At 38.8% G+C, this 15,462-nt stretch overlaps 1 protein-coding gene across 8 annotated transcripts in view; it reads left to right on the top strand.

The window, feature by feature from the left end:
• The window catches only part of PDE10A (phosphodiesterase 10A), a 659,574-nt gene that overhangs the window by 594,397 nt on the left and 49,715 nt on the right, over positions 1–15,462 (top strand). For all 8 annotated transcript variants that reach the window (XM_032162216.2, XM_032162223.2, XM_032162202.2 and 5 more), the window contains 3 exons: positions 1,011–1,094; positions 3,758–3,908; positions 8,099–8,254. In XM_032162216.2, coding sequence (XP_032018107.1) covers positions 1,011–1,094; positions 3,758–3,908; positions 8,099–8,254 — 391 coding nt within the window. The remainder of the gene's footprint in view (positions 1–1,010; positions 1,095–3,757; positions 3,909–8,098; positions 8,255–15,462) is intronic.

Genomic DNA, 15,462 nt, shown 5'->3' with positions numbered 1-15,462 from the left:
AACCATTTTTAATTGAATTGAACTTAAAGTGAGACATTATAGAATTAGAGTCACAATTATTATACACATATTACATGTGGAGTTTCATGTGTTACCATTTTCTCCTTCTGAAGTGATTCCAGATATTATGATAGGATTTGGAAATAAAGGCCAGATCTCATTACCTTAAAAAAGAAAACCTGAACTCAGTTTTAAAATGAGTCAACCTAAATGTTAGCATTTCTCATTAGTCTGTTGCATACTTTATACCATTTAATATTTAACACTCAAAATGGCATTTAACGTAAGATATCAAACAGTTCTCATTTTCAGATAAATTTAAACTTCCAAATTGAATTCAAGAATTCTGTCATAGTTTGACTCTCATACTGTGTTTTTTAATCCTATGTTAATATATTTAAGTTACTAGAGGGTAGGGCCTATGATAATTTGTATGTTCATTGTAAGTGTAAGCCAACACTATCTACAGAGGAAAACTTCAGAAGTGACTTAGAGCTAATATTTGCCTTACAATTGAAATTATAGTAAATATTATACTATACTGTTTATTCAAGTCTAATGTTGGTAACTAAATTAGCAAATGAAAAATAGGTAATAACTTTGGTGTTTCTATTAGTGAAATTGTTATCTCAGTTAAAATAGGAGATAGAACAATTTCAACTGCAAAAATACTTCTGAAAAGACTTTTCCCCCCTTTTCTATGATTTCATATTTATCTAATATTTGTAATATACCTTTTGGTACTTTTTATTTCTCTGACAACAAATGAAGCATATTTTTAAACAGATTAATAGAAAATGAATCAATGACTCAAATATTGGACTAGATATGTTGAATTTCTTCCTGGAAATCTTTCAGTAACAGCGATGTGGCTGAGAAGGCAGGAAAAGGGATGGCTGAGCTCCCAGTGTCTTTTTAGCTCCTTGGTACAAAAAAGTTAAATGCTTTTCTTTACTTACTGTGTTTATTCTAATTACATTTAATGATAAACTGCCCTTTTAAAATTTCAGATTCCACTTTGACATTGGTCCTTTTGAAAACATGTGGCCTGGAATTTTTGTCTACATGGTTCATCGGTCCTGTGGGACATCCTGGTATGAATGACTTTAAAATTTACTTTTTGAAATATTGGGTGACATGACCTCTTCCTCCTTCTACATATATGCCTCACCACCATCTTTGTTTATAATTATTTTTAAATATTGCATATATAAATTACTTTTTTTCTAAATATTCCAATAAAAAAGAGCTGAGATTATTATACAAATACACAGCCTTTTCAGATTCTCTGTAGGGGCTCTAGCAACATGGTTGTAGCCTGGTTAAAAAATATAAAAATCTTTCATAAAAACGGAGGCTAGAATTTCTTTTGGCTGCGTAACTGAAAGAGACAGGGGTTACTACTGACAAGAATTTTAGGCCGGGCGCGGTGGCTCACGCTTGTAATCCCAGCACTTTGGGAGGCTGAGGCGGGCGGATCACGAGGTCAGGTGATCGAGACCACAGTGAAACCCCGTCTCTACTAAAAATACAAAAAAAATTAGCCGGGCGTGGTGGTGGGCGCCTGTAGTCCCAGCTACTCTGGAGGCTGAGGCAGGAGAATGGCGTGAACGTGGGAGGCAGAGCTTGCAGTGAGCCGAGATTGCGCCACTGCACTCCAGCCTGGGCGACAGAGCGAGACTCTGTCTGAAAAAAAAAAGAATTTTATACAGCTGACAAACATATGAAAAAAATCTCATCATCACTGGTCATTAGAGAAACGCAAATCAAAACCACAATGAGATACCATCTCACGCCAGTTAGTATGGCGATCATTAAAGAGTCAGGAAACAACAGATGCTGGAGAGGATGTGGAGAAATAGGAATGCTTTTACCTGTTGGTGTGAATGTAAATTAGTTCAACCATTGTAGAAAACAGTATGGTGATTCCTCAAGGATCTAGAACTAGAAATACCATTTGACCCAGCAATCCTGTTACTGGGTATATACCCAAAGGATTATAAATCATTCTACTATAAAGACATGTGCACACATATGTTTATTGTGGCACTGTTCATAATAGCAAAGACTTGGAACCAACCCAAATGCCCATCAATGATAGACTGGATAAAGAAAATGTGGCACATATACACCATGGAATACTGTGCAGCCATAAAAAAGGATGAATTCATGTCCTTTGCAGGGACATGGATGAAGCTGGAAACCATCATTCTCAGCATATTAACACAAGCACAGAAAACCAAACAACATGTTCTCTCTCATAAGTGGGAGTTGAACAGTGAGAACATGTGGACACAGGGAGGGGAACATCACACTGGGGCCTGTTGGGGGATGGGAGGCTAAGGGAGGGATAGCATTAGGAGAAATAGCAAATGTAGATGAAGGGTTGATGGGTGCAGCAAGCCATCATGGCACGTGTATACCTATGTAACAAACCTGCACGTTCTGCACATGGACCCCAGAACTTAAAGTATAATAATAATAATAATAATAAATGTTTAGAATACCATGTGTAAATTTAACATCAACTTTCAACCTAATGTCATATATCTATTAGAATAGATTGAAAAGAAACATGTCTTCTTATTCAAAGTGTGATACTTTGTCAGTAATTTGATTATGGCACCATTTCATTGCAAATCTTTTCCCCACCCACTTTGGCCTGTCCTAGAGGCCTTTCCTGACTTTATATCTGATCCTTTTCAGTGTAAACACACAATGTTTAATCGCAAGGAATAGTTTTATTTTGCTCTTTTTTACTCATTTAGGAATTAAATGTCTTATAGAGCCTCTTAGTTTCTCTAGAACTAAATTGTCATTTTTCTTGAAGTCTGTGTCTTTTCTATCTGTGACTTTTTGTAAATTAGTGTTTCAAAAGGATGAGCATAGGATACCTAACTCCAGTTAATTCTCAGAATGCAGTTGAGAGTTTGACCAGTTGGAATTCTTAAAATGCCATACCTTATACTTCAAAGACATTTGAAAATTTTCAGTGGAGAAAAACACAGGTTACATATTTTTAAGTTTTTATGAATTCTTGACCTCCTTGGTATTTTAGAAAGCCTTGTTTTATATATGCTATTGTTTTAAGCTGTCTCAAGTCTATTTTGAGAGTTTGTAGGGTCTTAAATAAGTACATAATAATATAAAATATATAAAAATATAGTATAACAATATATGTATTAAAATATACATCATATTATTTTATACGCTGTGTCAGTATTTGGATATATTCATTTGGGACTTAATAATGTGAGTGTATAATAAAACTTAATACTTTGGAATTACTTTGAAAGTATAGTAACTCTAGAAAAGTCTCATGATATACATATTTGCAGTTTGCAAGTCTGAATATTCTTTTTGGAAAATATTAGCTCAAAATACCCTTTAGCAAGATGGTGCCGTGTTGTTGTCTTTTGAGCACCGTGGGGTTTAGGAAATGAACTTAAAACTAAAGAAGAGCATGAGGGCTGGTGACGGGTGACTGTGTACTAATACTGATATTTTCTTGCTGGTGGGACAGTTACTGTATCACAACAGATACCATAAAAGAGTCTTTATTCTCTTACTTCTTGTTGGCTAAGAACTGGAAAGGAACTGGTGAATGAGTTTCCAGTGCTCATGGATTCAGTCAGGGTGGAAATCTTTAGAGTTGCAAATGTGTAAGGGTACAGACATATGTGTACCTAAACTAGGGAGTTCTACAACATAGTGCTTCTCTACTGGTTTCGGTCATAACAATTTCTTTTCCATGCAGCTTTGAGCTTGAAAAGTTGTGTCGTTTTATTATGTCTGTGAAGAAGAACTATCGGCGGGTTCCTTATCACAACTGGAAGCATGCGGTCACTGTAGCACACTGCATGTATGCCATACTTCAGAACAATCACACGCTTTTCACAGACCTTGAGGTGGGTGTGCACTCTTTACCGCTGTTTCTTGTAACCTCCGTGGATTTAATACTGTGTGTCGGGAGCACATTAATGACATGGATTTGTGACATGTTATTCCAAGACAAATTTTGGCTTAATAAATCAATAGCAGCCCATTTTTAGACTCCCATACCCATGCATTTAGCATGTTATTTTGTATAAGAAATGTAAATAAAAGAAATTTTAACTTCATCAAAATCTCCCCCAAGGAAACACTAATTTTGTAGTCTGCCTTCCCTATTAAAGCTTAAATGTTCTGAAGGGATATAAACAGTGAATTTTATTCATTGCTTATATGCCCTGGATAATGTAGACGTATCCTGCCTATTTGAGAACCTAGAGAATTCAACACTGTGAAGACGTAAGTGTTTTTGACCTCCTCTAGCATAAGGAAACTAAAGGATCTGAAACGTTTAGTTAATTTGCCTGACTTTAAATACCCGGAGTTAGTGACATATCCAAAGCTTTCATAATCTCAGAGTTAGAATTGGAGATGGCCACTTGCATTCATCAACCACAGTCAAAGTCCCTTACTTGAAAGCCAGGCTAAATGCTTAGTGACTCCTGGCCACAAAGGATGCTGATTCTACATCTGGACAATCCCAACTTTGAAGGATATCCCTCCCTCTGACCACACTGATCCTGGTAGCGTCTACTCACACCTTAGAGGGAGTCCTCCTTTCTCTCCTCTGTAAAAACTGGTATCATCTTTTAGGGGACCTATGACTGTCCAGAGAAAGGAGCTGTCATCTTTGTGATAAATAAATTGTGCTTTTCTCAAATTCACATTTAAACTAGAATCTAGTACTTGTGAAGGTCCATCCTATCCTTTTCCATCCTATTGGACCAAATTCACAATCTGAGTGGAAAACTCAAAAGATGCATTCTAGGAAAAAAACAGTAGCATTTTAAAGAAAGAATTAAAAATTATCCTCTAGTTTTTGTTGCTTTTTTAAAACAATCTTTAGTTCAAGTGGAGTTTAGCCTAATCAGTAATTTATTATTTATCACCTCCCCGCAAAAGATCCAGATGAAATCTCTCCTTTTTTCATGTTTGTCTTAACAAAGTCCTTTTCTATTGAACCCCATATTGTTGAGACTTTCAGCATTTTCTCCATTCTGTTCCTGTTAAGAAAGCAATTTCATTGTCTTGTTTTGCCATTTTGCCATACCTTGTGAGTTTAAGAACTATAGAAATTATGCTTTCAAGTTGCATTGTAATTTATATTCAAAAAAATTGAAAATTTAACAGTAAGTGAGAAAAACTTTGTTGATACATACTGACTCTCATTTAAGTTCCTAATTCATTTCTGGAATTATATCATTACATTTTCCCAAAACATCAGATTGTTTTGGCTGAAAAATAATCCCCAAATGACATACGTAAATATTTAAAACATATTTTATAAAGAAGAAATTTAATCTCTAACAGAACTATTAGAAGTTATCATTTGATCTTGTTAAAGGGAAATGCTTAACAAGGGTGATTCTTTATACATTATTTTCAGATGTATGATTCTGGCACACCTTTAATAAAACTACTGAAAGTCACATCGATTTTAAAAATGAGTTTAAAAACTGGAAAGATGATAACTTTTACGTATTGTGCAAGATTGTAAAACTCTTGAGATTTTTTATCAGGTACATCATGATGACACAGCAGCATAAAACATGGAAACCACCCCAAAACAAAATGATACTAACAACATAATTAATTCAGTTATCTTAAGAATGCCAGGCAAGTATGATTGTTAACATGATACTTCATGGGGTTAGGGGTTACTGGCGAGATTTCCCTTCCAATTATGTGGCGGGAAAAACCAGTTCTGCATTATCAGGATAAAGAAGCAGGCATATCGCTAAAAATGCACCTGTGAGAACTTCTGCTGACTCCCATCGCAGCACCCCCATCTGTCCGCATCTGCCCTCAGCAGGCTCTGCCTTGCACACTTCCTTAAACCTTCACACTCCTCTCCAGAGCTGACCCTTCTGCTTTATCATATCTGTCGCCTCCACCTCTTTGAGAACACTGCCTACCAGCGCTTCCCACTCCTCTCTCCTCCATTATCATGCTTTCACCCCTCTTTTCTGGATCGTTGCCATCTGCATGTACGCATGCAGGTTTTTACTTCCATCTTAGAGTATGCTCCGATCTGCCGCCCTTCTCAGCTCCCTCCCTGTTACTTAGCTCTTCTTTGCAGTAAACCCCATGGAAGCATTACCCTATTGGCTCTTTCAAAATCTTCTCCTCACATTCTTTCTGAAAACAACCCTGATCAAGCTTCTGACCTTAATACCCCAGAAAATGCCCTGCTCTAGGTCACCAGTGACCCGCACCTTGCGAGATCCGAGGGTCAGCGCTCAGTGTCTTCACTTGAATTCCCGGACATTCGGCACTCTTGGTTTTCCTGCAAATGCACCAGCTGTTCCTCCCTTGGGGTTTTTTGTTTGTTTGTTTTTGTTTTGTTGTTGCTTTTTTTTCTTAATCTTTCTCTTTCCTCAGACTTAGACCATGCAGTCTGTTCCCCCTTTTCAGGTGTAATTTGTCTTTCAAAATAAAAATCGTGATTGTGATTGTTATTAACACATTGAGTCTCTTAATATTCTTTAAACACTTCAGTCTTTTCAAGCAATGTTTGGCATAACCTGAATTCCACTCAAAATCCCTTCGTGAGAGAATAGAAACTGTCATATGAAATGTGTTGTAATAGGATTTAACCTATAGAATTCTTTCTTCCCTTCAATTTTTATCAAGTATTTAATTGCCCACTGGATGATTTATTTTAGAATTGGGAGTACTTGAGAGCTTAGACCTTGACCCTCCTCCGACCTCAAACTACAGCCTTGGTGAGCTCAGCCAGTCATGTGGCCTTAAATGCCACATGGGCACTGACAGTTTCATTTCTCTAGCAAAGGCCTATCTCCAGGCCTTGAGGCTTCAGTAGCTGCTACCTGTCAAAACAAAATCTCCACTTGTCAAATCTCCACTTGACTATCAAGTAGACTCCTTCGCCTCAGTCTAAATATGAACTCCTGACCTCTCTCCTCAAACCCGTTCCACCTGCAGTTCTTCCATATCAGTTGATGGTAAATCGTTACAGCTTCTAAGGCCAAAACATTTGAGGTCATACTTGACCCCTCCTCATCTCCTTTCTTTTCACACTCTGACAGTCAAAAAATCCTGTTGGTTCTGCCTGCAAAACGCATCCAGACTTTAATCACCCCATAGAAGCTTTCATTATTATTATCCTGGTCTAAAGCTCTATTACATTTTGCCTCAATTACTTTAGAAGCCTCCTCACTGATCTCTTACCTTCCTGGAGTCTGTTTTCAACACAGTTGCCAGAATAATCTTGCAAACATGTAAGCAAGATGGTAACACTGCTCTGCTAAAAACCGTGTAATAATAGTTCCCCAGATCACTGAGAATATAAGCCTTGTATGATGACTACCTCCCCTGCCCTTGACCCCACTGGCCACCTTCCTGATCCTCCGAGTCTCAGGGCACATTTGCCTTCAAGTTTATGTTGTCACTGCTCCCCTGCCCTGCGTGCCCTTCTCCCACACTGCGCTTGCCTCTCTCCTTACCCTGTTTCAGGTCTTTGCTCACACCTGGCCTTTTCATGAGGCGTGCCTGCCTCGTTTATTTCATACTCAGCCTGACTTCCTCTAATTTCCTTTAGCCTGCTCTGCCTTTTTTTCTATATATTTGCCATTTTTACATGCGATATGATTTACCTGTTATATTTATTGTTTATAATAGCAATAGCATTGTTAGAATTTAACATTGAATAGATTTTGCTGAAACTGACCTTTCTTTCCTTGTGCAGATTTGCTTTATCTGTAATTTTTTGGAACATTTGCTTTATACCTTATACAAGTTGATACCTCCTGCACCTTTTCCTAGAGTTGAGAGAGAAACTCAAAAATAATTTGACTATCAGATTCATAAGCAGAGAAACAAAGAAAGGGGCTACAAATGAGTTAGATTATCTGGAATTTCAAAGATTCCTAAGGGTTTGCTCTATTTGTATAGGATTCTTTATGCCAGATTGCTGTATTTGTGCTATATTAATGCCAGAAAGTAATGTGACATGAATGTAAGCGGTAAGTCCGCTCATGTGTGTTTCTGTGTTTTGAACATCTCTGCATCATATTATTTTTTAAAGCGCAAAGGACTGCTGATTGCGTGTCTGTGTCATGACCTGGACCACAGGGGCTTCAGTAACAGCTACCTGCAGAAGTTCGACCACCCTCTGGCAGCTCTCTACTCCACTTCCACCATGGAGCAGCACCACTTCTCCCAGACCGTGTCCATCCTCCAGGTGAGTCACCGCACACCGTCTCCCGCTTAGTCTGAAGGGCTGTCTGGGAGATAGGGATACTTCATAGGTGGAAAAGGAAGATCATTCTGGCTTCCTTAAAAGCAACAGCTACATTTTATTGTAGAACCTTATATTTATAGTCATCATTAAATAATAGTGTTTTTTGCATAAGGTATCCCTTACAAAGAATTTGTAAAATACACCTATTTTGCAATCACATTTGTTTTTTAAATATTATATCAGTAAGTACATGTAACCCTAAAGCAATACTTGTTTTACATAGTTTAAATCAATTAATTATATAGATTATCATATTCTTAAATAAGAAGATATTGAACAGCAAGTCTTTAAAGTTAGGTAAATATACGGTTTTAAGTGCATCGTAGCCTTTTTTTTTTTTTACACTGTATGTTTTGTTTATTTTATTGTGTTTAAGATGTTCTTGGTAATTGATGTAGACAATCACAGACATCACTTCAACGTGGGATATATACGCTCCTTCTTTCTTAAATGATTTTTCTCAAACTCATCTTATCCAGGTAGCTATGACATCATAGTGATTTGATTCCTATCACAAACAATGTTTAAAAATGTAATCTGGGTTCAGCTTAAGTATCGTGGGCCCTATATTTTCCTCTCACTGTCAGCACCTCTACGCAGGAAGAGAAATCCTTGTTAGATCTTCCAATGATGTGTCTAAGGAAAAGGGTTTTGAGTTTTTAGGATGTCATAGCAAAATGCCAACAGTGACTCTGCCAGTAACTGGCCATAGGCAAGTTGCGAAGCAGGAAAGCTTTGCCACTTGGTGCAGCTTTTCTCTGTTGAATAGGCCAGGCCTCCTCTAAATGCCAGGATTTTTTTTTTCTCCCCTCAGTTTCCCAAAGGCTTCTCTTAGTGCCTCCTCATTTGACTTAACTGTCCACGTGATTGGCAGTGCTGCATGCCCAGTCCTTTTTAAAACCCAGCAAAACTGACTGTCCAGGTCTCATGTCCTCAGGCCTACGAAGGTAAATGATCACCTTACTCGATGGCGGGTGCTCTTCGAATTACCTGCTGGGTAGAAGTGAAAAGTATTTCAGATATGGAGCTATTTTAGTCGTTTTCAAGCCATCCCCAGTAGGTAGCTTATGTTAAGCTTGCTCATGGTTCAGTTTAGTCCTGAAAGCAACGTGTAGTCATCATTCCTATCATTTTGCTTGACACCAGCTCTTTCCTTTTTAAATGGCATATGTTTACATAGATACATACATACCTGCATAAAATAAGCATGCATAGAGATTTTTTTTTTTGAGACGGAGTCTCGCTCTGTCCCCCAGGCTGGAGTGCAGTGGTGCGATCTGGGCTCACTGCAGCCCTGCCTCCTGGGTTCACACCATTCTCCTGCCTCAGCTTCCTTAGTAGCTGTTACTACAGGTGCCCACCACCATGCCCGGCTAATTTTTTTTTTTTGTATTTTATTATTATTTTTTTTAGTAGAGACGGGGTTTCACCGTGTCAGCCAGGATGGTCTCAATCTCCTGACCTTGTGATCCGCCCGCCTCAGCCTCTCAAAGTGCTGGGATTACAGGCGTAAGCCACCATGCCCAGCCGCACACATAGAAATTTAAGCAGGATAAAAGGCGTGTGTGTATATGTATGTGTACATATATTTACACATATATGTAAAACATGCTTATTGTAAATGGATGAACATTCTAAAACTTCATGACAGCTAATGTCTACTTTGACCTCACTCATTGCTGGAGACTATTTATTTGTCTAAGAAGAATAAACACCAGAAACAACATCAAGATGACTTCACTTAAAAATAATTAGGAGTCACTGAATTAGCGTCCCATGTCCTAAATGAATTCATGCATTTGACAGTACAACATTGCTAGCAGTTTAATCACAGCTGAATTTTAATAGCCAATATACAGTTTCTTTAGAAAGCCTGTATTAAATATAATAGGATTAGTTTTGAAGGAGGCCAGATTGCAAAGTTTATTGCTCCTGAATAGAATAATAAATAAACCTGGTAATATAGCAGTCACATCAAGGCAGGTGGGGATGGGGAAGCTCCAGGTCCACCTAAGCCCTAGGAAGACTTGGCCCAGTTGCTGCCATCAAAAATGGATGTTTAGGGTGGTTTGCCTCCATTTTGGCAAACCCTCAGCGATGTAGGGCTTGCAGATTACTTAAGGTGGTGTTCCTAAAAAAGATCAGAACTACTAACGGGAACTCATGGCAGTAAGTTAAGTTCAGACAGGTAAGCTGTTGGCATTCAGAAAGGTGTGGGAGAATAATTTCAGATATTAGAGCTGGAATTTCAGTCATTGGTAAAGTAATAATAACAACAAATTTGTTTTACTTAGAGAAGATAAGGTACTAGGTACATTGCAAAAACAGAAGCTGGGAATAAGAACTAGGGATCGCTGCAAATTCAGATGAAAAGTACTACCAGTTTGAAAACAAATTTATATATTTGATTGACCAAATCCCTTCAATTTGAGCTATGCCCAGAGAGAAATAATATTGGGGCCATAAACAGACAGCCCAATCTACATGGGCAGGAATGTTCAGGAAAGAGTGTCTTCCTCTTCTGAAAATTTCTGCACGCTTGGCTGATTTTGCAGTAATCCTCATGGTACTTCTCTGAGTGTTTTTTCGGATTCATCTAACTGGTCCCTGAAATTCAATTTCATAACAAACATATTTAATGAGCACCTTCTATTTGCCAACACCTGTTTTAGGCACTGGGGATATAGTGATAAACAGAACATCCACAAATCCTTGTCCTCTGGAACTCACAGTCAGAGTAAGGAAGGCCTGAGTCCCCTGACTTCTGCCCTTACGTTGTTCTTCTCATTGGCTCACCACCTGGCACACCCGTGGCTCTGACTGGCAGTGGTACCCTGAGGACTCTCATACTGGTGTAATTCTGCCTAGTGCTCAATAGGACTTCTGCCCAAGCACTTGAACCCTGTATTCAGTATGGCCCGAATTGTGCTTGGTATTATACTTATTTAGGTGCCTTTTGTGTTTTGTGTCTCTGTGGTGGCAACCTCATTGACCCAGGAATGCAGGCTGATGACCTTAGAGTCATCATTTTTCCCTTCTTTAGCTTTATCTTCCCATCCCTCCATCCTGTTACCACCAAGTCCTGCTGACTTTATGTTTCATCAAAAGATACCTGTAAGCTTGACTAATTAAGATGCTATCCTCAGGTAACAGTTAAAAATTCCAACTTCCAGTCATTAAAATAAGAACAATATATAGTTTCATGATATGAATACCTGTGATACTTCTGTTTATCCACAAAAGACTTTTCCCATTGCTCTCCTGATCTGCATTGCCAAACAGATGAGTATGAGCATGGCACTGCCCATCCTCTGGCCACACAGACAGATACAACATAAGTAATTTTGTGTATGAGGGTTGGAAATAGTTCCCCATCAGGCATCTTCACAGGTGTGTGTTGCATATGTGGCTGCTTATTATAGTTTTGCCAACCTGAGGGCCAGCTTTCAGTATGGCTGCCAGTGGTATCTCCTGGATAAGCAGGGCATTCAGAAGAGTACTGCTGGCTAACACAGTGACAACAGCAAGCAAGGAGAATAATACAATAGACTTGAAAAGATAATGTTCAGTCACCTCCGTTCTGTCTCTCCCTACACACACACACACACACACACACACACACACACACACACACACGTTACTCATGGTAGAGAAAAGCAGGAAGTGTGTATTTGCTCATAGCTTGCCTTGAGCTTGGTCACAGTGATAGGGATGCCGTAGATAATCCCGTGTTGAGTGGGCAATGGGAAGAGATTAAGTCATGAAGTAAGGGTAAACACAAGAGCATCTGCAGAGAAGGTCAGTCTGCATTCTCATTAAGTCATGAAGTAACAGTAAATACAAGAGCATCTGCAGAGAAGGTCAACCTGCATTCTCGAATCTTTCCCTGAGCTTCCCATTGTGTCTTAATGCTGGCCATCAGGATTTTTTTCGTGCTGTTTGGGGCCCATTGCTGTGTAGAGGTCATGGTAGACATTTAGCAGAGAGGAAACTCACTTGAGTCTCTAGTAAATGGTAATCTGGCCCCTCTGACCACTACAGCTCCCAAGTGGCAAGCACCGTCCCTGCTTGACATCCCAGTTTCAGCCTTCCTCGTATTTTGTCTGTTTTTCCACCTTTTCCTCCTTATCCATCACTGTTTCTCCAAGTGTTTGTGTCCCAAATCCGCCCTCCAAGTGTATGTCTGAATATGTTTTTCTCCTGTTTAAAAGTCATTAGTGGCTCTCTGGGGCCTCTGGAATAATTTCCTGTTTTTTCAGTGGATATACAAGTCTTTTATGAGTGGCCCCTGTCTGTATCTGCTCTGCTTCTGTAGTTTCAGACCATATCTTAACTCTGTGCCACTGGCCGGGTTCTCTCTATTTGTAATTACCCCACACCCTTTCTGTGGCCCCCCACTCAGGCGTGAACTCACCCAGTAAAATTCTTTGAATGTATCCCCACATCACTGGGGTACAGCACTGCCCCCTTTTACATAGCGCCTGAGCACCTCAAGCATACATACATCTTAGTGTTTTGTTTGTTTCTTTGTTTTTAACATTGTAGTGAAATTTTCTGTTTGTGAGCTTAGCTTCCCACTTCTGAATTAGAAGCTGATGAGGAGAGTCACTGCCCCTTCTTCACCTCTGGACTCACAGGCCCACCTCTGGGGCTGTTGATATGGGCACAAGTGGAAGTGTGAAGGTAGAGCATGGGGAGGGGAAGATGCAGAGTGTGCAGAACCAGCACTCAGAGACTGAAACTGAAGCTTTATGTGAGGACAGTGAGTAGCTATGTCCGGTGGGGCAGAGAGCTGAGACACTGAGCGGGGGAAGAAGGCAAGCAGGATGCCTTTGTGTGAGCAGACTGTTTTGTGTGGACAGTTACATCCAAGAATGGAGGTGAGCTTTGTTTTCTTGCCTAAAAGTTACTAGCTTACAATTAGTAATGGTGATTGAACCATTATTGCTGGAATATTAAATCAATTTATTCTGTTTACTCATGAGATATTAATGATTATTTTGAACATTGAAGCTAGACTTTTTTCTTTCTTTTGGCTTTTTTGAATACCCCGTTTTGACTTTGAAAATAGTCAAAATTTTAGAAAACAGACCGATTAGGAATGATTATTCTCATTATTGAGAACATTTTCTTAATGTTCCACTAATCTTAAATTATCTGTTGCTTTTGAAATGTGATCATATTTCAGAAAGTTATCTATTTATACCAACATTTTGGGATCCCGTGACTTCTTACCACTCTTTATAGCAGCACTATTTCTGTGACTCAGCTAGAGAGTTCTTCCAGTTCATCTGCACTAGGTACAATTTGCTGTTGTATATTACAATTATAGCAAAATTATTATGCTTATATTCAACACTACCTGTACTGATAATCTAAAATATATGACAAAGTGGCTAGTTTAAATCTGTCCGTTTCTACACCTATGTTCTGAATAGAAAAGGTATTTGGCTATCAAATTCATTTTTAGACATATATTTGTTTGTTTTTTCATCTCTCTTTCCTTTAACGCTGACTGTGGAAGTTGTACTGGTAGATTTTATCATCATCATCATCACCAATCATCACTATTATAATAGTAATCATTTTATCATGTATTGGGTACTTACAATGAACCAGAAACTTAAATATTTTGTACACATTTTAATACAGTTTATTTTTACTATATCCCCATGAGATATGTATTATTAATTTATTTTCATTTTACAGATGAGAATAATATGCATCAAAGAGGTTAAGTAATCTATTTGTCGCTTAACTAGTAAGTGGCAGAGTGACATTAAAAGATAGAACTATTTGGCTCCAAAATCTGTGCTCTTAATTACAGTACTATAATGCTTCCTAATATGTGGTTTGATGTACTAGGTAATTAACTTTCAAAATCAGTATTATATATATTTTAAAGGCATTGCCATCATGAATGTTTGATGCACTTAGTTGCATCGTTGACATTTTTTTCCAAAAGCAGTGGTTCCCTAGTCCCCCAGCAGTGGACAGAATACTAACAGCCTTTAGGATCCTTATGATTAAGGGCTGGAAGGAGTGTTGAGAATCATCTATTCAAGGCAGTCCCTGGGTCACCTTTCAGCATCAGCACCAATTTCAACATTGTTTCCATTCTCTAATACCAGATCTCAGCCACAGCATTGACATACGACCAGAGCCTACCTGTGTGCTTCCATAGAGTTAAGAATTATATGCTGTTCACCCACGTTAAGTTTTAGAAACGTTGCTGGGTATAAAAAGTCTACTATTTCAACCCTGTCTCTACTAAAAAGACAAAAAATTAGCCGGGCGTGGTGGCGGGCACCTGTAGTCCCAGCTACTCAGGAGGCTGAGGCAGGAGAATGGCGTGAACCCCGGGGGCGGAGCCTGCAGTGAGCCGAGATCGCGCCACTGCACTCCAGCCTGGGCGACAGGGAGACTCCGTCTCAAAAAAAAAAAAAAAAAAAAAAGTCTACTATTTCATGCTCGATTTATGCAAAATGGAATCAACTAGCTTGAATTAACATAGACTTCAAACTACGTAACTATAGTAAAATTATCAATTGGTGTATAAAAGTATTATGATGCATTATAAGGATTTATTATGTGTTAACAAATGTGAGGTTGGAGGTTTAAAGAAGATATTGTTCGTCTGCTATGCTTCACTGCTTGTATCTCCCTTATTTTCTTTAGTTGAGTAGCAGTAAAATGCTAGATTCTCTTAAAGTAAAGGGAGACATGGCCGGGCGTGGTGGCTCACGTCTGTAATCCCAGCACTTTGGGAGGCTGATGCAGGCGCATCACAGGTCAGGAGACGAAGAGCATCCTTGCCAACGTGGTGAAACTCCATCTCTACTAAAAATACAAAAAAAAAAAAAAAAAAAAAAATAGCCAGGTGTGGTGGTGCGTGCCTGTAATCCCAGCTACTCGGGGGGCTGAGGCAGGAGAATCGCTTGAACCCAGGAAGCAGAGATTGTGGTGAGCAGAGATCCACTCCAGCCTGGTGACAGAGCGAGACTCTGTCTCAAAGAAAGAAAAGGGAAACATTTATTTTTTTGTTTATTCATGCATTCCCTTTACTCTTGTAAATTATTGAAGGGGACAGTAAATGAGTTAGACCTTTTCATTATAAAAGCCCTCTATGGAGCTTTTTCACCTAGTTT

This window comes from Hylobates moloch, unplaced genomic scaffold, assembly GCF_009828535.3.
Source record: "Hylobates moloch isolate HMO894 unplaced genomic scaffold, HMol_V3 SCAFFOLD_2, whole genome shotgun sequence".
Lineage (NCBI taxonomy): Eukaryota > Metazoa > Chordata > Mammalia > Primates > Hylobatidae > Hylobates > Hylobates moloch.
The sequence above is the reverse complement of the archived record's forward strand: the minus strand, read 5'-3'. Positions and strand labels throughout refer to the sequence as shown.